Genomic DNA, 24,079 nt, shown 5'->3' on the forward strand with positions numbered 1-24,079 from the left:
GCCACAACCTACTTTCTTCACAGTTGACCCAGGTCAGAGTTGACACAGCTGAAACATTCTAGAGTATATCCACATCTCAGGTTGAACCAGGACACAGTGGGGTGGGAGAAGGGTGTAAGATCAACCATTTGTCCAAAGGGCCACACAATCATTAACCCAGTAACACTGCAGGCCAGTATCCTCTCTCACATTAGTTATAAGTAAAATATTTTCAAAATGTAATTTTGCTTTATCCTTAATATATATATTTTTTAATTTTGCACAAAACAACTAAAGACTCATCATCGAGTACTTTGCCTTTGAATCACAAGTCAGCCCGGTGTGCACGTGGGTTTTGTTAAAATCTGCACAAGACTGGAACATTTTGTTTCAGGAATGTGAGATTTACAAAATACAAATGTGCCAAGAGCCTTCCTCCAAATTGCTCTGGGAGTAGGCAGGGAAGTTACTGACCTTCCGAGGGAGGGAGAGAAGACAGGGCAAGTCTGAGTGAGGTAACGCCCTTGGGTGAGGTCCTAGGAAGATAAAAAGTCAGATCACAAGGACAGAGCGTATTAAACATTTCTGCGCTCCACTGGGTCTCTTCCACAATAGAGAGGAAATGGAGGTGTGGACGCCCAAAAGTTCCAGTCTTTAGACTTGCGGTGGGGGCAGCAAGCAGGAAAGGGCCGGCCTAATCCGCTGTGTGCGGCAAACCCAGGAGAGTTCACCTGATTTTGTTACAGACCTGCAACATTGAGCCCCGAGGTTAAACTGGCTGGAAACGAACTCAGAACCGGAAAAACCAGGCCCGCACCCAAGGAACGCCCGTCCCACCCCAGCTGGATCCTGCGTGGGACCTGGGGCGGGGGCAGAGTCTGGCGCGGCGCCCGGCCCCGCCCCTCCCGCCCGCCTCCGGCCCCGCCCCTCTTGTCCTCCCCACTCCAACCCCGCCCCCGGGGGTGAGAGCCGTCTCCGCCCTCGCCCGGGAGCTGCGAGGCTGCGGGAGCGGTGCCGCAGTAGCCGCCTCAGCCGCCGCGGAGCCGCTCGCCCCTGCTCAAGCGTAGCTGAGCCGCGCCCGGAGGCCGGCCGAGGAGGCTGCAGTCGCAGCCAGGAGCCCGCAGCCCCCGCCTCGAGCCCGCCGCCGCCCTCCGAGGGCGCCCCAGGCCGCGCCATGGTGAAGGTGACGTTCAACTCGGCTCTGGCCCAGAAGGAGGCCAAGAAGGACGAGTCCAAGTGCGGCGAGGAGGCACTCATCATCCCCCCCGATGCCGTCGCGGTAGACTGCAAGGTCCGCGGTCCGGGGAGGTCGGGGGAGTGGGCGCTCGGCCCGGCCGGCAGGGGTGCGCGGGGCCGGAGGCGGCTCTGCGCGCTGAGGAGGCTCAGGGCACGGGCGAGGGTCCCCGGGAGAGCCAGGCTGTCCTTCTGGGGCTGCTGCTCTTTTTTGTCCGGCCGCAGCTTCTCCTTTGTAAGAAAGTGCGTGTGCAGGAAGCGGTGCCTAACACGGGATCGGGGGCTTGGGAGGCCTGGAGAGAGGGATCGAAGAATTGTGCCGAATTCACGGTCGTTGTGCAGTCGGGGGAATGTGCGTGGGGTCGGAACTGGGTTCGTTCCACCTGGAGACCGGCGGCGACGTGCAAAACAACAAAAACAACAACAGAGTTTGGCATTTCCTCCCAGTATAAATGTGCCTAAAATGGCTGACATCATTCCAAGCCTAAACCTCCGTTGCTTCCTACTTTCGTTTCTAGGCTGAACAGCACTTGGACTAAGACCAGCTGCTGCAAGCCTCTTAATTTTAAAAGCATTTTCTTTACCTCTTTTTCCACGGCCCTTCGGTATTGGCAGGTGAACTTCACATTGGGGTCTGGAGAGGGGGCTGAGGAGCGGTTGAGGGGAGAAAGTGAGGTGAAGATCTGTTCAGAATAGGCTTTGGCTATTTTTATAATTAAAACAAATATTCCCCGTAAAGATCAGTAATTACTATGTAGATGTTAGTGTAAAACCCACGACTGGTTTTTAAATTATATAAGCATATTTATGAGGACCCCTTAACGCTAAGTGAAACTAAACGGGAGAAACTCGTTCACGTCCCTTATAAAATTCTCCTTTATTTTTACAAAATCCCTCTTTTTAGTCCTAATTAAAAATCAGAAGTGGAACTATAATTGTGCTAACTTTTAGCGGATGACAATAATAATTTATTTAGAATATGATTGTAATTGTCTCAGGAGTTAAAAAGGAAAGCCTCATAGCCTATTTTCTACGAGATCTTTAGGCTGCAAACATTCAATCCTGTAGAAATTAACTGTAAGAAGTTCTTTATGTTGCACAACTTCCTTTTTCCTTAGCATTTTTCAAGATCTGTTATCAGTAGGGTAAACTTAAGTTTTCTAACTTCAAAAAACCCAATAATTGTGTGCAGGTGTGAGTAATAAGTGTTTTTTTTTAATACGGTTTAATGAAAATTACGGTTGAAAAATATGGCACTAATATACTATTAAAAAATTTGATACTGTAATGTTAATTTGGACGTGCCTGTACTTATTTTTTGGAAATGTTCTAGTTAAAAACAAAACCAAGGGTTGATTTTTAAATGACTGCCTTACCTTGAAATAGGAACAGTGAGCTAAAAGGATTCCCTAAAAGGATTAAGAGTTTTGGTATTGGTATTGTTTTTCTGAATCCATTGCAAACAGTCTTGGTCTTAAAAGAAAATGTCTGGAATGCACAGAGGATAATTCCAGTAGCAAATTATTATCTTAGCTCTATGTTTATCTAACATTCATTGTACCTAAAATAGATTGTCAAGTGCCCTGTCATAACAATCTCAGATACATATAGAAATTAATCCTATTATATGTCTTTTAAAAATCCTGTAAATAAATGTAATTCCTTCCCTTTAAAAAAGAGGGAGAAAGCATCGGATGATGTCACTTCAGAGGGCTTTTCTCTTGATCTGTATTGAAGGAGATTTGGAACTCTGGATAAAAGTCAGAATTAATTTGCTAGGCAGCTGTAAATCTGACTTTTGACATTTTCTGTCATTCCTGAAACATTAACCCCGTTTTCAGATTCTCAGAATTTCTCACAGTTTCACCATACTCAAATTTTGTGGTCACAGCAGATGTGAAAAAGTAACCATTCGTAGCTCTGTGCATTTTCTGTTTTCTTAGATCCCATACCCAAATAAAAATACTGGAACTAAGCTCTGAGGGCAGAATATTCCTTTGTAACCACGCAGCAGTCATGGGTGAATAGGCAGATTAAAAAAAAAAAAAAATGACATTCTTTTTCTAGCTATAAGCTCAAAGACTTCTTTTCTTCAGTGAGTGACAAAATATTGCTCTACATCAAAAGTAGAATCCTAATAATCGGTCACTTAACGGTAAATGAAGACTTTGCTCAATAACAGATATTGTGAAAGAACTTCTGATCGCTTCATCTGCGCTTGGGCTGTGATTACATAATGTGCTGTAGCTCCTTGGGGTGACTTTATGGTAACCACTGAGTTTGCCTGGATTCTGCACAGAATCAGCCTTCGTGTGTTTGCCTGGGGCTTATCCTTGCCTGCCTGGTTGGTTGAGAGAATCAAGTAAAGCTAGTTATGGACCAGAACTCCTGAAGAAGAAATTTTTAGTACCTTTAAACCCTTCTGGACCACAATATCCAAATGATGTTTATTTCTCAAAATGTACACTTTTTCAGGGTCACCTGCCCTGGTGTCAGCTTGGATTCTGGTTTAAAAATGCAGATTCTACTACCTTAGAATCTACCAAAGAATTCTGGTCTCTGTCTACCACCAAGAATGCTGATCACTTCAGTCAGCTGTATTATGTAACACCCATTCCAATACTTCAGTGTTGCTCCTGTCTCTTGTTATTTCTTTAGCTCTTTTCTCATTGCAGGTTGAGAACCCTCTGAAAGCGGTTCCATTGCCCTGTTTTTCAGTCTTGCCTTTCAGTAGCTCTCAACTCCCAACAGTCATGTCTATTGATGATCTCAACTAGCTTGCTATTTACTCTTCTTTTCCTGCATTTTCCCCTTAATTTTGCACCTTCCTCTGCCTGTCCCAACTGGCACAAAGCTCAGAGATACAGAAATAGCAAAGAGTAGGACCTCTGTTGTTTTTTAATAGGTGAACTTGAAATTATATGCATGTTTTATGTTACAGGTAGCAATTCATTTATGTTTGTGTCTAAAATTTTTTCCTTTGGAAAGCTGTTATTTATGTGCAAATATCAAAGAAAATACCTAATGGACTGAGTCAGAAGTCCCTGTTTTGTCATTACATAACTGCTTGATCTTGGGCTTAAGTTTTTAGTTTATATGTAAAAATGCGAGGACCACATGGTCTGTAAGGACTCTTCCAGTTTTAAAATTCTCTGAAGCTGTTAGGATTACATAATTATATTTGTCAGGAATTAAATTGTTTTAATTGTGAAAAATAACAGCTACTTCCTCATCCTAACCAGACTGTTCCCTTTCTTCCCCATGTTTATTTAGCATGTTACATTGTTCTTCGTATTAAGTAGCAGTGGGTCAAAGAGAAAAGAAATGGACCAAGGTATTACGTAATAAAACCAAATTTTTATTTTGGGTTACCTCACTTTAGAGCAATAGTTGTTAACACCTCTTTTGTTTTTGTTTTTTTTTGGTAATGCCTAATTGTGAAACACGTTTCCCAGTATCAGGGCTCAAAAAGCTTAAATTTGGGGGCGCCTGGGTGGCTTAGTCGTTGGGCGTCTGCCTTCAGCTCAGGTCATGGTCCCAGGGTCCTGGGATCAAGCCCGGTGTCGGGCTCCCTGCTCGGCGGGGAGTATTCAGAAAGTATTTCCTTTTGGAAAAAAAATGCCTTTTAAATACACACCCCAGACAGAACAAGAGAACAAGAGAAATAAAATGTCCCTCTCCCACTCCCCCTGCTTTTGTTCCCTCTCTCGCTGTGTCTCTATCAAACAAATAAATAAAATATTTAAAAAAAAAAAGCTTAAATTTGCTTCATAGATATCCCTGCAAACTGTACTGCCAAAAAATAGTGTTGCCCCTCCTCCACCCTGCATCATAGTTGTAGACGTAAAAGGTTGAGAAAAGGAAAGTGCTTGCGTAGGAGAGAAGATGGGGCAGGATGGAAGTGGGGAGAAAAGTGCAGGACTACTAACCCAGTTAAGTTCTGAGTTACCCATTAGAGCATGGCTCTTTTGACCCTAGTTCTTTGCACTTTCTGGTATTTCCTGTATGCATATATTTATATATATGCTGACTGATGGGTTTGGTAATTTAGCGTTTTGGTGGTGTTTTGGGGGAGGGTTGGGGATAAAGAAGAACATAAAATACACGATGAGGTTTACTGATTTGTGTTGACCTTTAGAGAAGGGATTTGGGAGCTTGGTTCTTTTCAAAGTACGTATCATTACCTAGTTGTGTAATTTAGTGTTTGTAAACAGTGGCCAGTAAAAACTTCACAGTTACTGCATTCTGGTTCTCCATGAAGGTATTGATAGCTGAAGTGTGAGGGTTTAGTACTGGGAGATAAAGTAATTGACGCCCCCGCCGCTGCTGCATGCCACGTGACTTGGCAGGCCCGGACCCCCGCCCCACCGGTATCCGTGCAGCGGGTTGGCTGCTGCAGAGGGTGGACAAAGGGTGGACGAGGTTGCGTGTTGCACATTTGGAGGACGAGTTTCCAGCCTGGGGCTTCACAGTGTCATCTTAAACATTGTTTGGACTAAACAGAAGCCAGTATATTATTAGCAAAATCATAAGCCCGTGAGATGTTGTGGCATTCAGCGCTGCCATTTAAGAGGTTACTAAAGCTTGACTTGCTTTAAATCTTCATCGAAAAATGTAGTAAGTAGTAATTCTGGGACATTTTATTTCTCTTGTTCTCTTGTTCTGTCTGGGGTGTGTATTTAAAAGGCATTTTTTTTCCAAAAGGAAATACTTTCTGAATTGAGATTATAACTAAAGCAACTTCGACTGCTTTTCATACCATAGTGTCAGTAGAGGAAGATCCAGAAAATATTTGTCTTTTCAAATACAATATTGATGAATTCATCCTCCTAAACTTTTAGGTAAACTTGGCAATTTTTATTAGAACTTAGACTGAAGGAGTTAAGGACTTGGCCATCAAAGAATTTTTTCAGGTCATACATAACTACTGCCTGTTAAAGGATTTGACAGTTCCGAATTTCTCAATGAGGTGGTTTTTGTCCAAAGGATGTAGAAAATATTAACACTGGAGCTAGTTTTTCCAGAAGCTTATGTATAAAGTTATTCCCTGGCTGTCTTATTTTCTTTGCATAAACCTTAACAGTGAATGTTTTTACAAGGTAGATGGGTGAAAGTTGAAAATTAGAAATTTTATTACAGATATGACCTAAGAACATAATTAAAAAATCATTTAATGTGATTATTCTTTAATTAGTATTTATGATACATCTTCTTAATAGCTTTAAAGATAGCTATAATATAATCCTCTTTTTATATGTTACCAACAGTTGAATGAACAAAATTACTTTCAACAGTTGCGATTTCTTTAAAGCTCTTTAATTGATTTTTGAGGGGAAGAAAGAACTTTATGAAGTAATTCTATAATTTTACCATTTGGGGGAAAATCAAGTAAGAATGAACATACACTTTAGAATGTTCAGTGTAGAGTGAACTACACATACTTTATTCTTAAGTAGAAGAATTTTAATCTTGAGTTATAGAAATGAAATTATTTTTATGATAGGGATATTCTAATTTTTCATTTAATGTTTTATCTTTTAGTATTAATGAGCTTCCAGTAGTAATTATATGACTTAGAGCTAATGTATATGTGTATATGTATCAGAAGAGAAATTAATGTTGAAATAAAATTTGCCTAATTTATAAATAACTGAACATTTTGAGTTAAATAGGGAATTTATTTTGGGAAATTGACACTAATTACAGTGTTAGATATGCAATACTTGGAGATTTTAAAATATTTGCATAAACTTGTTGACATAGTTGATTTTCATACTTTAAGAAATTAAGTTTTGATGGGTTTTTGTATATTTGAAAGTTTGTTTTAATGCCAAAATTATTTTTGAAAATGTTTTTGCAGAATGTGTTAAGAATAAAGCTTAAATCTTGAATTGTTTTCTCTGCCTTAAATATGATTATCATGTTTAAAATCATTTAAGAAAAAAACCAAAAAGGTAAGTTACATTGTTAAGTAATTCCTTGGATCACTGCAGCATCCAAAAGAAGACCCAGCTTTAGTGCTGGGAAAAATGATTTCTAGAATCAGTCTATATCTGCATTTCTTAAAATTCATTTTCTCAGCCCACGTTTGTAGTAGTTCTGTTCTGTATACACTACTCTATATGTTTTTATCTTTCAATTTATAACTTTCTCCTTCAATTCATTTTTTTCCTTGCTTTCATCTTAGTGCTAGGAAAAACATTTCCCAAGCAGGCCGTCAGTGTTAGCCAGCCAGGGCAATGCTAGACATTTTAAGCAGAGATCGCAAACTCCATCCTTCCTGGGCCCAAGCAGAACTAGTGAAGCTGGGCTTTTTACCTATTAAATAATTTAGAATATTCTTCATTTTCATTAATAAAAAAGGGGAGGGGGACCCAGGGTTGTTTGGTTTTCCAATCTTTAAAGGCAAGCTAGGATCGATCAGGGTTTTTATTTGAAACTTGAGTTTTAAATATTCACAACTAATTTATACAAGAATTTCAAGCAAGGCAAGAATACTGACAGCCTGACGTGGGCCACTGTTTCAGTCTCCTTTACAGTGAAGAGTCCGGTTGGCAAATTATGGCCCATGTGTGCAAATGTGGCCTGCTGCCTGTTTTTGTATGGCCCATGAGCTAAGAATTATCTTTACATTTTTAAATGGTTGGGGAAAATAAACCAGTTTCTCCCTTTTGCCCCACTCTCCTCACTCAATAGAGGGGGGAAAGTTCAGGAAGCAATACTGTCTACTTACTGAGAACTCAAGACTATGCACTTAATACTTTAGGGTTTAAATCCTATCTCTACCACTTACTGTGATATGTGGGGTAAGTTACTTCAACTCTCTGTCTCAGTTTCTCCTTCAGCAAAATGGGGACTATGATAATCTGTAAAAAGTTTATCACCATGCCTGGAATAGCGTGAGAGTAAGACTCGATAGATATTAGGGGCACCTGGGTGGCTTAGTCCATTAAACCACTGACTCTCGAGTTGGGCTCAGATCATGATCTCAGGGCAGTGAGATCAAGCCCTTGTCAGGTGCTGGCCGTGGAGCCTGCTTAAGATTCTCTCCTTTCCTCCTGCCCCATCCCACCACCCTGCTCTCTTTAAAAAAAAAAAAAGAAGAAGAGACATTAGCTGCTATTATCACTATTACCATTACTATTACTTATAACTACAACTGTCACAGGGTTTGGCATCCCTCAGATTGTTAAACAGCCATGTGATGTGAGACCAAATGTAGCATCTTTCTAGTTTTCCTGTTGGCTTTGATTCAGCTTTGCAGATGTCACTTGTTTTAATTAAACTTATCTTAAAAATTTCTAGAAGTGAAGATTTAAAGATAGAAGTAAAGTTAGTGAAGCAGAGCAGTTCTTAATTTCTGGTTTTTTTATAGACCAGTGCCGCAAACCTAAAGCCACTTTCAGATAGGGTGAGATCCTGCTGGCAAAGGTTAATGTTGTAAACTGTGTCTGGTAACTTGGACAAGTCAGGAAACTTCCCCATGGCTCAGTTCCCTCGTTTGCAAAATAGTCTGGTGACACCAGCCCTAGAGTATTGTTGGGATGAAATTCCCAGTGCCTGATGCATAGAAACTAGTTAAATGTTAATGCGTTTCCACTATCCCCATCTATTATAATAAAGTCCCATCTTTCCCTCTCATCACTCTAGTTTTGGAATATTACTTCTGTTACTATTATTGTTTATCCCTATGTTACATAACAATACTGTTGTTAAATCACCCTCTACAAGGTATTCTGGTGAGGATTCCTTCCTGTAACGTAAAACCCTTAGCATGCAGTAGTTGTATCCTTTTTCATGTAAAAGTGGGTATTTCTCCATTACATAAAGGATGTTGAGAGAATTTTGTAAATTTAATTTTAGGTTTTACCAAATAATACTTAGTGTTAAAATGCAAATATTCCTGCCCTATCATAGAGGAACCCACTTTTTAAAAATTGTACCATAATTATATACAGTACAATGCAGATTTTGAGTGTACAGTTATATAATTTTAAATATATGCACCTGAATCACAACCCAGTCAAGACAGAACATTGCTATCAACTCAGAAAGTTCTCATGTCCTTTTAGTGTCTGTCCTCTTCTCCCCTTAGAGGCAACCACTAATCTAATTTCTATCTTTGAAGATTAATTTGAGGCAGTTGGGTTCACTCTAGCTTCTAGGCTTTCTGCAGAATAAAAAAGGGTGCCCTCTGCGGTTTTGGTGAGCACAGTACAGACTGGATTCTGGCTCTGTTGATCTCCTTGGCCTGGCATCCTTGTACTCAGAGCAATCTGCCTAGCCATATATGATGATTTCTAGCTCCGCATTTCTATAAATCAGTGGTTCTCAAACTTTCTGGTCTCAGGACCCCCACTCAGTACTCTTAAAAATTGTTGAGGATCCTAAAGAGCTTTTGATTTATGTAGGTTATTGATATTTACTATATTAGAAATTGACTATTAATTTAAAATAGCAGTAATAAACCTATAACATTACCGTAAATGGTATTTTTATGAGTACTAAAATTTTCCAAATAACCAGAAATTTTTAAGAAGAGTAAGGGTAATACTTATTTTGTAACACTACTGAATAGCTTAGTAGAAGACTATTAATAATAGCTGATTCTCACATCAGCTTCTGTGGTCGGCCTGTTGTGTTATCACACATTCAGCTTCTGGGAAAACTTTATACTAGTCAGAGAATGAGAATGAAAAAACAGTGTCTTAGTTTTATTATGAGAATACTTTTAACCTTGTATAAGTCCTAAAAGGGTGTCCCTGGACCACATTTGGAAAACTTACACTCTACATACTTGCTTATGCTGCTGCTGTTGGTTTTTGTTTTGTTTGTATTTTTTGCAATTTTAGATCTCACCTACTGGCTTCCTAATATGGAAAGTGAATATTTAGCCTTTTCTATATATTAACATATTACAAACATATTCTGTCTTAAGGTATATAGTAATTTCTGGTTAAGTTGATATTCTGTACTTTTATTGTAATTGATATAAACATTATTTACACCTGAGTAATGTAGTATAACTTAATAAACTTAAGTTGTTTCTCATACAAAAACTCTTTATTTTCCCTGGATTTAATAATTGTTTCTTGGGCCAAGGAGGGTTGCTTAGTTTTCTGTTTATTGCTAATTCATCCTCAGACTCTGACAGCAGTATAATTGCCTTTGCGTATTTACAAACTTATTAGATAACTTACCAAGTTTTGTATTTTTCTTGGCAGTATTCCATTTGTCATTCTTCAGTCTTACCATCCAGACTGGTTGTAATCTAGGCATATTGCTATCCAAATGCCCGATAATAATCATCATCCTGGAATTGAATTGGCTTTGTCTTTATCCTGTGTTGGATCTGCAGTTTTATGAATCTGAGAAAAAGTATCAGATCAATTTTTTTAAAAAACCTTGCATGTCTGAGAATCTTTACTCTATCCTCACGTTTAATTGGTAATTGATTTGGGTATAAAATTCTAGGTTAGCTGTAATTTTCTTTCAGCATTTCGATGGCATTATTTCATTATCTTCTGGTCTGATGCCATTCTGATTCCTGGTTCTTTGTACATGACCATTTTTTTCCCCCTGTAGAGGCTTAAGATTTTTTTCTTTATGCTTCTGGCTCTCAAAATTTTATTGATGTAGTTTGTTTGAGGTCATTCATTTCCATTCTCGGGCTTAAAATGTATTTATCTGTTTATCCCTTTATTATTACTCTCTCGAGCTTTCAGGAAGAAGTAAACATGACCATTTAACTGAAAATCAATTATAGGACTTCTAAATATTCTGTCTTCATAGCTTTATAAAGATTTATTGGAATATTTCCTTTCACATTAAAAATGGACTTGGATAATAGCTATTAATGGAAACCATTATTGCCTGCATTATTATTATTGCACTAGGTTTTTTTTTTATGTTTATTTATTTAAGTAATCTCTACACCCAGTGTGGGGCTCGAACTCATGACCCTAAGATCAAGAGTCGCATGCCTTTTCCATCTGAGCCTGCCAGGCACCCCATATTAGCACTAGCTTCAAGGTCATACAGGATGGCCTGAAAAGATACATGAAGCATCTTCTGGTGTCCCTCTTTAAAGTACCAAAACTGTCTCCTTCATGAGTTATTTTAGAGACAACTCACTACCAACTTTGTAATTTTGCTTTGTGGCTTTGTTACTCTACTTAGGTTTCATTTTTGTAATTAATATCTTGACTTTTCTATTTATTTTCAAATGCCTATATGCTTATAAGCCTGAGTTATTTTCCTTTGTTGTTTTTGCTTCATGTGCATATAATTTTATTTTTTTAAGATTTTATTTCTTTATTTGACAGAGAGCACAAGCAGGGGGAGAGGCAGAGGCAGAGGGAGAAGCAGACTCCCCGCTGAGCAGGGAGCCCGACACGGGGCTCGATCCCAGGACCCTGGAATCATGACCCGAGCCGAAGGCAGCCTCTTAACCGACTGAGCCACCCAGGCACCCCTAATTTTTTAAACATAATAATAACACTACTGTTGTAATAGTTAACACATAGTGCTTAGCACGAGTGTGGCTCAATTCAGGTCAACTCATAGCAGAACTCAGGCTACATCATTTCTGATTGGATATGAGTATTACCCTATTGTGACATGGTCTCACTTCACTTACTATCAGAGTTAATTTGCATAAGCTATTATTTAGTCAGGTGGTGGACATAATAGCCCATGCTTTTCCTTCCCTAAGATGTACATGGAGTGAGAGGATATTCAGGCCTTACTAGTTCTGAGTTACTACCCAAATAATTTTACTTCTCTGGGTCTAATTATATTTAATCTATAAAACGATGCATTGCACTAAATGTCTTTTCATGGTCCTTCCATAGTAGATCTTTTCTTTCTGAAAACTATACTGATCACATATTCAGAGGCACCCATTTCATGGGCAAACGCTTTATTAGGAATTTAAAAATTACTAAGCATCCCAGCCTTCAAGTAGCACCCATTAGAACTGAGAGAGACCAACCAATCGTGTAGACCAAATTAATCGCAACCGACTTAAATGTCACAAGAACACAACACCCCTGGATCCAAGAGCCTGGGGAGTGGTGAAAAAAGGGAGCAAGATCCAATGACTACTGACTATGGATTGTGCATGTCGTTGGTGCTAGGCATAGGTTCAAAGCACTTTTTACATGTTCAGGATAGACAGATATCTCTGATCTCAAGAACTGGAATTTTGGGTGCCTGGGTAGCTCAGTCGGTTAAGCGACTGCCTTCAGCTCAGGTCATGATCCTGGAGTCCTGGGATTGAGTCCTGCGTCGGGCTCCCTGCTCAGCGGGGAGTCTGCTTCTCCCTCTGACCCTCCCCCCTCTCATGTGCTCTCTCTCTCTCTCAGATAAATAAATAAAATCTATAAAAAAAAAAAATACTGGAATTTTTTCTAGTAGTCATTTTGTCTAACTTTAAAAATTCTAAACTTGGACAGAAAATACCACTTTTCACATTTAAATTATTTTACACTTTTAGAAGAATATACTTGGAATTTTTTATCAAGAGTTCTGCATTTTAAATGGAATTACTCATATTTGAATATGAATGTAATTATCTTGTTGAATGATGTTAAAATCCAGGATTTACACAAAAATGATTCCAGAACAAGTTTGCTTTTTTTCTCCTCTCTCATCTTGACACTTAATTTTAAAATGAATTATATAGAGTAGAACATTCCTATCACACTTCAAGTTCTAAGAAAACAGTTGATATTCTTATTAGTAACAATAGGAACTCATAATTCAGCCAGTGGCAGAAGAAATCTATCTTGACCACTTTATTGCTCTCTCGTAAAGGCTATGATTAACAATAAATAGCAGTTGTATATAATGCTCTTGACTACCCAATACCTTTAGCTCTCACCAATATAAGTTTGAAAATCTGGGGCACCTGGCTGGCTTAGTTGGTAGAGCACGGGACTCTTGATCTCAGGTTCCTGAGTTCAAGCCCCACATTGGGCGTGGAGCCTATTTAAAAAAAAAAAAAAAGGCAGGAAGAAAATCTCCTGAAATTTCACTTCCTAAAATAGAAAGTTCTCTTCAGTGTAGATTGAATAAACACCTTGAAGATTAATGGCTATCTTTAAAATATATAAAAAAAAGAAGAGAGAATGTTTAAGGTATTCCTATATTAACATTCTGCTTTGTGTTAGATACTCTGCTTGTCCCTGATGATATAAAGTGATTAAATTGTGATCCAGCACAAAAAGCATTTATAGCCAGATTTCTTTTTTTTTTTTTTTTAGTTCTGACCTACTTTTTTTTTTTTTTAACCTAGGCCTGTGCCAATTTTATTTAATGCCAATAATTTGGTTCAGATTTCATAATTTTTCAGAATAGTTAAATTATTATGCAATGGCTTAAAAATTTCATTTCTTTTTGTTTATTGCAGCTTGTGTGTTGTAGAATTTGTTCACAAAAAAGCACATTAATGAAAAATCTGTTTTGTAGACATTGTATTTACTCTTGATTTCTCACTTTTTATTTTTATTTATTTATTTATTTTTTAAGATTTTATTTATTTATTCATGAGAGACAGAGAGAGGGAGAAGCAGGCTCCCAAGGAGCAGGGAGCCCGATGCGGGACTCGATCCCAGGACCCTGGGATCACGATGTGAGCCGAAGGCAGACGCTTAACCATCTGAGCCACCCAGGCGCCCCTCACTTTTTATTTAATATTATTTTAAGTAATCTCTACACCCAACGTGGGGCTTGAACCTACAACCCCAGGATGAAGAGTCGCACGCCCCACCAACTGAGCCAGCCAGGCACCCCAGTTTCTCAGTTTTTAACCCTCTCTTTAGTCCAAGTACAAAATAATGCAGTAACTTTATTATCCATATAATGCCAAGCACTTGGAAAACTGCTTCCTTTTTGTGTGCTGGACACAACATTTGTCATGTGGACTTTCTCACCATAGTTGAGATATAGTAGCGATCTTATTTGAAAAGTAAAATGAGAAAGCATAACTCAGATACTGATTTAAATGAACAAGACAAAATGTCAACAAATGTTTGATGTCTTTATAGATTTTAGCTTTTTAGCCATAGATCTTGTGTTTTTACATATAGCAGAATATATATTTGATAATCAATGATATTAATAATGAACAGATCGCTGGATCATGTCTTTTTGATGTCTCCATAGTTGGGAAAGAAAGCTAATGTATAAGTCAGGTGGATAGAACATGTACCAACAGTAAATGGATAGCACTGGTATTCTGCATAATAGTAATCTGTTGGGGCCGTTGCCTACATAACTTTTGTGGTTCTAAGAATATAGCTAGGAAAGCATTTTGGAAAAATTTTAAATAGATCTTAAATGATAACCAAGGTTTGTTATTTTAAAATTCTTACTGACTCCCTGCTCGGCAGGGAGTCTGCTTCTCCCTCTGACCCTCCTCCCTCTCCTGCTCTCTGTCTCTCATTCTCTCTCTCTCAAATAAATAAAAAAAATCTTAAAAAAAAAAAAAATAAAAAAAAAAATAAAATTCTTACTGATAGGGGCACCTGGGTGGCTCAGTTGGTTGAGCGACTGCCTTCGGCTCAGGTCATGATCCTGGAGTCCGGGATCGAGTCCCACATCGGGCTCCCTGCTCAGCAGGGAGTCTGCTTTTCCCTCTGACCCTCCCCCCTCTCATGTGCTCTCTCTCTCTCTCAAATAAATAAATAAAATCTTAAAAAAAAAAAATTCTTACTGATACACGAAGTGATTCAATTTCCCTCTCCAGTACTATAAATCTTTTTCAGTTGGCCTCTCCAGGATTCTGTTGTAGATTGCTTTTTATTGGCTTCAACCCCAGTGGATACTTGTTTCAGCTTACTTTCCCAGCTAAATCACATGGTGGTGGGATAATAATAACTATCATCTATTGAGCACTTACTGTTTACTGTGTACCAAGCAATGTTTCTCATGTTTTACATGTTCCTACAACAACCTTGTGAGTAGGTGCTGTTATTTATTTTTTTTTAAAGATTTTATTTATTTATTTGACAGAGAGAGACACAGCGAGAGAGGGAGCACAAGCAGGGGGAGTGGGAGAGGGAGAAGCAGGCTCCCCAAGGAGCAGGGAGCCCGATGCGGGACTCGATCCCAGGACCCTGGGATCATGACCTGAGCTGAAGGCAGTCGCTTAACCAACTGAGCCACCCAGGCACCCAGTAGGTGCTATTATTAATCCATATTTAGGATGACATAATTGAGACAGAAGTTAAACTTGTCCACCTTTTTCCCATCCTCCAAAATTCTGACATTTTTCATTTGCTGTCGGTCTTTTCAGTTTGTCTTCTCCTATCTTCTCCAGCTTCTTTAGTATCATTTACTTGGGTCTGAGGGAAAAACTGTCCTGTTGCTCGTAAATTGGGAAAAGAGAGGAATTTGATTTTACTGAAGTATTATTTACATACTGAAAATTCAGCCCTTTTAGGTGTATTATTGTGTTAATTTTGACAAATGTAGTTGTGTAATCATCACAGACAAGATGCAGAATATTTTCCTCACCCCAAATGTTCTTTTTTGATACCACTTTGTAGTTCTGGTTCTCACTCCATCCCTGTTTTGTCTTTGTGTAGTTTGCCTTTTCCGGAATATAGATGGTATTATAACCAAGTAGCCTTCTGTCATTCTTGCTCTTTTTATCTTTTCTGGGAACTGGGAGTTGTCTGGAAAAGGTGTTGGATTCCTATAGCTCTTGGCCCATGGTTTTCTCTGGGTTCATCCATTACCACCTCTTCTCTGTCACCACTTTCGGCTAGCTGATGCCATCCATATTCGGATTTGATGTTCGTAAGAGAATGCCTCTTGTGTCATTTAAAGCAGTAAGGTTTTTTATTCAGAATATTAATCCAGTCTGAAACTCAGATGTGAAAGTCCTTTATACGGGGAATGGTTAGACTGGTTGTTTTATAAAGTTAGGTTCTCAGAAGGAAGTATACCCAGTCATAGCAGGAAATGAAGATGAAAGTTCAAAAGTAAGCAACACAGAAAAGAATTTGGTACATCTGGTCTTCAACTGGGGAGAAAAATTTATGAGGAGTTGAGAAAACTAGAACATTGATTCCCATTTGTAAGGCACTTGGGCCTTACACCCAGGGCACTTGGGTGGCTCAGTCGGTTAAGGGTCTGTCTTCGGCTCAGGTCATGATCCCAGGGTCCTGGGATCAAGTCCGGATTGGGCTCCCTGCTCAGCGGGAAACCTGCTTCTGTCTCTGCTGCTGTTCCCCCTGCTTGTGCTCTCTCTCTCTCACAACTAAATAAATGAAAATCTTTAAGAAAAAAAAATTTGAATCATTAGATTTTTTTTAATGTTGCCAGCTAATTCTATAGTTTGGAAAATAGCATATAGGCCAGACACATCCATGGGCAGCTGGCCTGTGCATCTCCATGTTTATCCATATTACCAAATGTGTTTTAAAAATGTACATATTTCGGGGCACCTGGGTGGCTCAGTCGTTAAGCGACTGCCTTCAGCTCAGGTCATGATCCCAGGGTCCTGGGATCGAGCCCCGCATGGGGCTCCCTGCTCTGCGGGAAGCCTGCTTCTCCCTCTCCCAATGCTGTGTTCCCTCTCTCGCTGTGTCTCTCTCTGTCAAAGAAATAAAAAAAAAAAAAAATTAAAAAGAATAAACCTTGATTTTAAAAAAATGAACATGTTCCTAAATTACTAAATCTGTTTCTGAAGGTTCAGTAGTTCATGCTACTTTGAATTGAATAAATTGTATTGATTCGTTTCTATATTTGTCTCGTTTTTATACTTAAAGCATTTTTATACTATCTGTCTTCCCCTCCTCCCCTCCCTTCTTTCTCCTTTCCTCTCTCTCTCTCTCTCTCTCTCTCTCTCATTCTTTGCTAATAAAATTTTTAACCCTAAGAGATGTTTTCCTCTTTAATATTCTGGTTCCTAAAGCTTTGTGATTGCATTCGCTATAATAATTGCATAATAGTATATCTGAGAGCTTTGGAAGAAATGTGTTTTCATATATCCTATAAAAAAGGCTCAAATAGAAGTGCCTGAGGATGTGAAGTGATTTGTTAGTATAGGAACAGAATCAAAATTATCTGAAAACCCTTGTGTTTTGTCTAAGTTAAGTTGATAATGGAAGCACATTTACTGAAGCCTCTTAGGGAACTGACGGAAGCGACCTAATTCTTAACTAATTGAAGTACCAGAACAGAATTTATCCTTCATTTTGCTTAAAATATAATCAGTTAAGTAATTTTACTTTATCATATAATGATAAGATTGATTTGAACCAGAAATTCGTGCAGTGAGAGAGCAAGAATGCTTCCAAAACCTGTGTCATTCCATACTACTACTGTAAAGGGGTGATTATAGGCCAGAGTGTGCGTCAGTGTCTTCATTTATAAACTGGGGTAAAAACTTGAAGATTTAGGAAGATTAATGAGATGATAATTGTACAGCACCTGTGGGAGCTCTTTTACCTTATCAGCATAATTTAAGGTGCACCAGTTTTATTGTGGTGCAAGGGGAGGAAATGTGTCCGTGACTTGTTTTAAATTAGGCCAGGAAAACTCATACATGCTGGCAACGAAGCCCTTGTTCAAGAGTGATTTTCCTTTTTTGTTGTTGTTGATTTTTGTTGTTGTCCTTTAGTTATGAAATAAGCATATACCATTTGATACGTTTTTTAATATCATATACTGGTAATACCTAACTTGCCTTTTCATTTTGTAATTTGGCATTACGTTTCTGACATCTTAAAAATCAACTATGCTAGTTGATTTCATTTTAATTATTATTATATGAACCTATAATACTTTATTCTCCACTTGATGGACATGGAAGTTATTTCTAATTTTTTTCTTATTGACCATTCTGCAGTAATCATTATTGGACCTTTTTCTTTATGTACATGTATAAAACTTTATCTAGGGCTACATTCCTAGAAATGGAATTGCTGGGTCATACGGGATGTGTGTGTGTGTGTGTGTGTGTGTGTGTGTGTGTGTGTGTGTGTGGAATTAGATACTGCCAAATTGTTCTCCAAGCAGTTGTACCAACTCCTGCCAACTGTATGAAAGTTCTCAATTCCCATTGCTCCACACTTTCCCTAGAACTTGGTATTGTTAGACTTTTCTTGTTGCCTGCTATAATAGGAACTCGGTTGATTTTTTTTTTTTCCTCCCCTCACTTCCTATATCGAAATATAATTTACACACAATAAAATTCACCCATTCTATGTGTATGACTTGATTGAATTTATGGTAATTGTATAAAGTTGTATATCCCCCACCATCAAGATACGAAACATTTCCATTATCTTAAAAAACTTCCTTATATGTCTTCAATCTCCCCTTCACCAATTCTTGGCCATGGCAGTCACTGAGCTTTTTTGTCACTATATTTGCCTTTTCTGGAATTTCATAAAAATGGAGTCATGTAATAAGTAATCTTTTATGTCGGATTTGTTTCACTTAGCATATTTTTGATTCAGTATGAATATACCACAATTTATCCATTCATCATTTAGTGGATATTTGTGTTGTCCCTAGTTTGGGGCTATTATGAATAATGATGGTATGACTAATATATAAATCTTTGACTCAGTTGATTTATTTTTTATTTATTTTTAATTTTTAAAATTTTTTTTAAAGATTTTATTTATTTATTTGATAGAGAAGCAGTGAGAGAGGGAACACAAGCAGGGGGAGTGGGAGAGGGAGAAGCAGGCTTCCCGCCGAGCAGGGAGCCCGATGCGGGGCTCTATCCCAGGACCCTGGTATCATGACGTGAGCCGAAGGCAGACGCTTAACGACTGAGCCACCCAGGCGCCCCTCAGTTGATTTTTAATTGCTGATCTTCAGCAATCTTGCTGGACTTTACTTTCTCAGATTTTCTAGACAGTGATACCGTTTACACATAATGATAGTTTTGCATTCTCCTTTGTAATCTTTATATCTGTTCTTGTGCTTGTCACTTGTGTACTAGGTAGGACCTCTAGTATAATGTTGGATGGAAACAGAGTCCGTTTTAGTGGGCAACCCTCATAATTCCTGACTTGAAAGGTTAATGTTATAAGTCTGAAGTTCCCCCATTAAGTGTGAGGTTTGCTGTAGGTTTTTGATCATTATTACCCTTATTCATATTAGAGTTCCACTTCTTTCCAGTTTGCAAAGAGATTTTTTTTTTAAGATTTTATTTATTTATATGAGAGAGAGAAAGAGAGAGAGAGAGAGAGCACAAGAGTGGGGGAGCGGGAGAGGGAGAAGCAGACTCCCCACTGAGCAGGGAGCCCGATGTGGGACTCGATCCTGGGGCTCCAGGATCATGACCTGAGCCGAAGGCAGTCGCTTAACCAACTGAGCCACCCAGGCGCCCTGCAAAGAGATTTTATTATGAATGGGAGTTGGGAGTTTGTCAAATGCATATTTGACATATTTTGAGATGGTCATGGGGCTTTTCTTCTTAAATCTTATATATGTGGCCTTTTCTTTAAGCTTACTCTTTCCAGTGTTAATCATTTAAAATACACTTTTAATAAATCACTTAGATTAAAAACTTTTTTGTCTTCAATATATTTATTTTAATGCTTTCTCCATGAGTCAGATTGTAATACGGTATGTCATTGTCTGTCATGAATAATGTTAATTTTGACTGTAAATTACTTAAGACATGAGCCATGCCTTAATCACATTTGGATTTCCCACTGGATCTTGCACCGTATATTGCCAGTAACAGGTCCCTAACAAATGTTGAACTAGGCTACTTAGGGCTGCTGTTCCTTGCTGAATAGCCGCTCTCTGTTGTGTGTTGTGAATTCTTATGTTGCCCCCACCCCTCATTATCGCGCTGGCTGTTGATGTAACTTTTATGGGTCATTAAAAAAAATAAGTAACCAAGCTTTAAAAACAAATCTAAATTTCATTCACTCATCAAATACTTGTTGAGTGCCAACCAAGTACTAAGCTTGGCTTGGAGCTACCAGTAATGCAAAATAAATAGGAATGGATAGTCCCAAGAACCTTATAGCCTAAGAGGGAGAGAGAAAATATGTATGTGAATTATTCTAATGCAAGGTAGGAAATGATCACTAGAAATTGAGAAAAAAAGAGATTAGATAGATTTTGGAGCTCTGATAGCTCTTTTAGAAGTAGGAAGTACATGACTGTGGTGCATGGACTTGGGTCTATAATGTGGTCATTTGAAGACTTAGTTTCTGATTCTTAAGCCATGGTTCATATTGTTGAAGTGCCAAACAAATGACCTGTAGATAAGTGAAGCATTTTATAAATTAAATTCTTAGAGAAATTTAATTTTTTAAATTGTCACTGTCCAGAAGTGTGATTTTTGAATGAACATGAGAATTTGAACTCTGTAGCATGGTATATAAACATGAGAATTTGAACTCCGTAGCATGGTATATAAAGGCCCTTTGTGATCTGCCCCAGTTAACACTCCATTTTTATTTCTTGTACCCTCCCCACATATTGGGCACGCCAGCCATAGCACATGTGGCCCTTGGAGATGTCATGCATTCTGGTTCCATGATTTTATTCATTATTTGCCTTCAGTATAATGCCCTTTAACTCTCTCTTCTGTGTGGGTAATGAGCATTTGTCCTTCAACATTCCACTCTAGTATTTTCTCCTCTGGGAGACCTACTCCAAACACTATCCCTTGTTCTGTGCTCTACATTCTTCTGTTAAGAGTCCATATCATGTTCATGTTCTCTTTGTGTATTTATTTTCCAGGCTGATCTGAATGATCTCTTTCTTGGCAGGGGCTGTATACCAGTGCCTAGCACAGCTCTTGGCACATAGTAGACATTTTATAATTTGTTCTTGAAATTTGCTGACCAGTTAAAAATGACATATTAAAAGGCCTGGAAACTTGCATCAATTTGACAGTTGGGGCTGCATATTTTTTTTTTTATAAGTGTCTGCCCATGGTCTTTGGATATTCATTTATGTGCTACTAGAGAAGGGAGTCTGCCAAACAGGGTGGGTGTTGTATGCACATTTGACTGTCTTAGCAGCTGATACCAAATGTTTGGAAATGACTGTTTCCATCTGTCATCTCCATCCCCCCCACCCTGCCTCCACCCTAAAATTAATTATGCTAGGAACTGTTTCTTATCTCCTTAGGTATTTATATCAGACAAGGGCTCAAGCAAAATACTAGACTTTAATCATTCAAGTTTCATACTACTATGACTTTATGACTCCATGGAATTCTTGTAACTTTCTGTTTAAAGATGGAATATCTTAGATGACTTGATAAATTACTCTAGGCTTATTCTTTTTACATACTGCTTTGTAGTACCCTTGTCTTAAGTATGTGTACAGTACATTGGCAAGATCACCTACTACAGCAAAGTGTAAATGCCCTCACAGTGTCTGATCTGATCATTAAGTTAAAAGGCATTTGTTCTACAGTATTAAATTCTGTGTTTAAAACCTCAGTTAACCTAGTCGCACACTGTCTAGCTCTAAAGTGTTCTTGGCTGTTTGGGACATCTGGGATTGGGCTTTTTCTCAGTAGTATCAAGTTGAAATTCCTCATCTTAGCACTGAAAACGTAACCTTAGCTTTCATTCTTTCTTAACTATATTCTTGCTTCGACCATATCCAGCATTGTTGATAACAAGTTTTCTTCCTTTTCATTTATATCCTATTTATCTGTAGAGGTGTGGATCAAATCTACTTGATCTTAGTCAAAAGGCCGAGAAGCGATTCTCCCTTAATTCATCCTATATTGAGTTTTCCAAGCAAAGATCAGAGTCCTATACTCGAGAGGCTGTACATACATACTACTAACTAGAACATCTTTTATTACGTTGTTTTCAAGTCAATTGGAGCCTTTCTTTTGCTGTCTGTACAATATATCTTGAGCCATGAGTTAGATAACAGGAGCAGCTAATCTCATTTGTCAGCTCTTTGATGTGATACTGGGTACAAATCAGAAATGAGATGTAAATCTGAAGTGACAGAGTAGTGTGAGTTAGAAGGGCAATGGGAGTATTTAAAGGACTGAATATTGTGACCCCATTTGACATTCTAAGGCTAAATTATTTCCTGGAGTGGATCAAAATCAAAATTCTAACTAATTGTATGTCTCTTGACTTTACAAGGTTTTTTTCCTGTTTAATCTTTCCTCATTTTTCTATTGCTTCTATCTTAAAAATGACCTTTGTCAAACTGGGATGTGTTTTTTAGGGTTGGGCAGTAAAATTATAGGATTATTTCAAGACTCCAATTGTTTAAAGAATTTGTTTCATATTATTTGTTCTGTCCCTTATTTTCCTGTTACTTTTTCTTGTGTATTGTTAGGAGTGGTTTGATACCTGCTATGAAATAATGAACTACCTGTAGCAGGCTAATAACATAATTTTATAATATGATGTAATATACACTGAGGTTGTATATAAGGCTCAGCACTGTAATACTGCCTGGCAAAGTTGTGTTGTGGCCTTTTCTGAATTTTTAAATGTTAGGAGATATCTTAATCACCAAAGTTGTGCACAGAAAATAGAAATTATGTAGTATGTTATTGTTCTGGGGGTATGAGTAGCAAAGGTGTTGAGAGAAGAAGGCAAAACTCTCCTAAGAGATTGATGGCTCAGCTCAAGAGACATTGTGGTGAATCCCGGCACCACCATTTAATAATTCCTGGGTTAATTTTGATTAGAGACCTGAGTCCATTGGTCTTTATTATCTTTGTTTATAAAATGATAATCCTTTTTAGGCTTCTTTGAATCCTGACCTTTCTGTGGTTCTGACGGGAGATACAATATTGACCGTTGTTGGGTCTTTTTTCATATTTTAGGACCCAGATGAAGTGGTACCAGTTGGCCAAAGAAGAGCCTGGTGTTGGTGCATGTGCTTTGGACTAGCATTTATGCTTGCAGGTGTCATTCTAGGAGGAGCATACCTGTACAAATATTTTGCACTTCAAGTAAGTAGGAAAATGCTAAGGACTTTTTGGCCCTTTCCTTCATGCATATTAGAAAATTGGCCCAAATTTGTTCTAAGCCTGCATTTTTTGTCCGTGGCCTTTGGCCAGGGTGTGGTCCTATTTTAAAGTTGTGTTTAAAAATCTGAACATAAGTTTGCTGAGCCTATTGGACAGCACTAAAAGCAGAATAATGTTGTTTTGAAATGTTGCTGACTAAAGAGGATGGATTATTGGATGATTTTTCAAAATTGACTAACCTTCATTTTCCTACTCTAACAAGTAGCTAAGTTAACAGTATTATTAATTGGCCAATTGAATAAATAACATCAGACAACATCAAATGTTGTCATATTGATGGCCTCTTAACTTGATAGCCAGTTTGGACTCATCTACAATTTGCCTTTACTCCTGGACACTGAGTTCACTGGCACCATGTCTCTCTGCCTCTTTCCCAAGCCTTTGGTTTCTCTTTAAGGATTGTGTAACTTCAGCAGTGATGTTGAAGTAATTTGGGATGAACGTCATTTTATAACTTAAGAGTGTTTAATAGTAATCCGTAATCCCAGTGGGCTAAGATGGATTTTTCTTCTGATGAAAATCATGATTTATGATCTCTGTTTTGTGATAATACTTCTCTTGACAATAATTTAGTAGGTTTATTATTTTTTTAACATTTTAAAATTTGGAGAAACTGTTGACAAATAGATTTTATTAAAATAATGAAATATTGTCAGAGGAAATATACATTTCATGCTCATTTGCATGTTGATAGACATTACTGAAATACTAGTCATCATTTAAAAAAAAATATATTTTATTTATTTGAGAGAGAGAGAGAGTATGAGCAGGGGAAGGGGCAGAGGGAGAAGCTGACTCCCTGCAGAGCAGGGAGCCTGGCACGGGACTCAGTCCCAGGACCCTGAGATCATGACC

At 38.3% G+C, this 24,079-nt stretch overlaps 1 protein-coding gene across 1 annotated transcript in view; it reads left to right on the forward strand.

Annotated features, from left to right (window-relative positions):
• Positions 1-938: 938 nt before the first annotated feature.
• Positions 939-24,079, forward strand: part of ITM2B (integral membrane protein 2B) — a 28,352-nt gene continuing 5,211 nt past the window's right edge. The window contains exons 1-2 of the mRNA XM_021689459.2: positions 939-1,270; positions 23,018-23,146. Of these exons, the coding sequence (XP_021545134.1) occupies positions 1,154-1,270; positions 23,018-23,146 (246 nt within the window). The 5' untranslated portion in view covers positions 939-1,153. The remainder of the gene's footprint in view (positions 1,271-23,017; positions 23,147-24,079) is intronic.

The sequence above is a fragment of the Neomonachus schauinslandi genome, chromosome 3 (assembly GCF_002201575.2).
Source record: "Neomonachus schauinslandi chromosome 3, ASM220157v2, whole genome shotgun sequence".
Classification (NCBI taxonomy): Eukaryota; Metazoa; Chordata; class Mammalia; order Carnivora; family Phocidae; genus Neomonachus; species Neomonachus schauinslandi.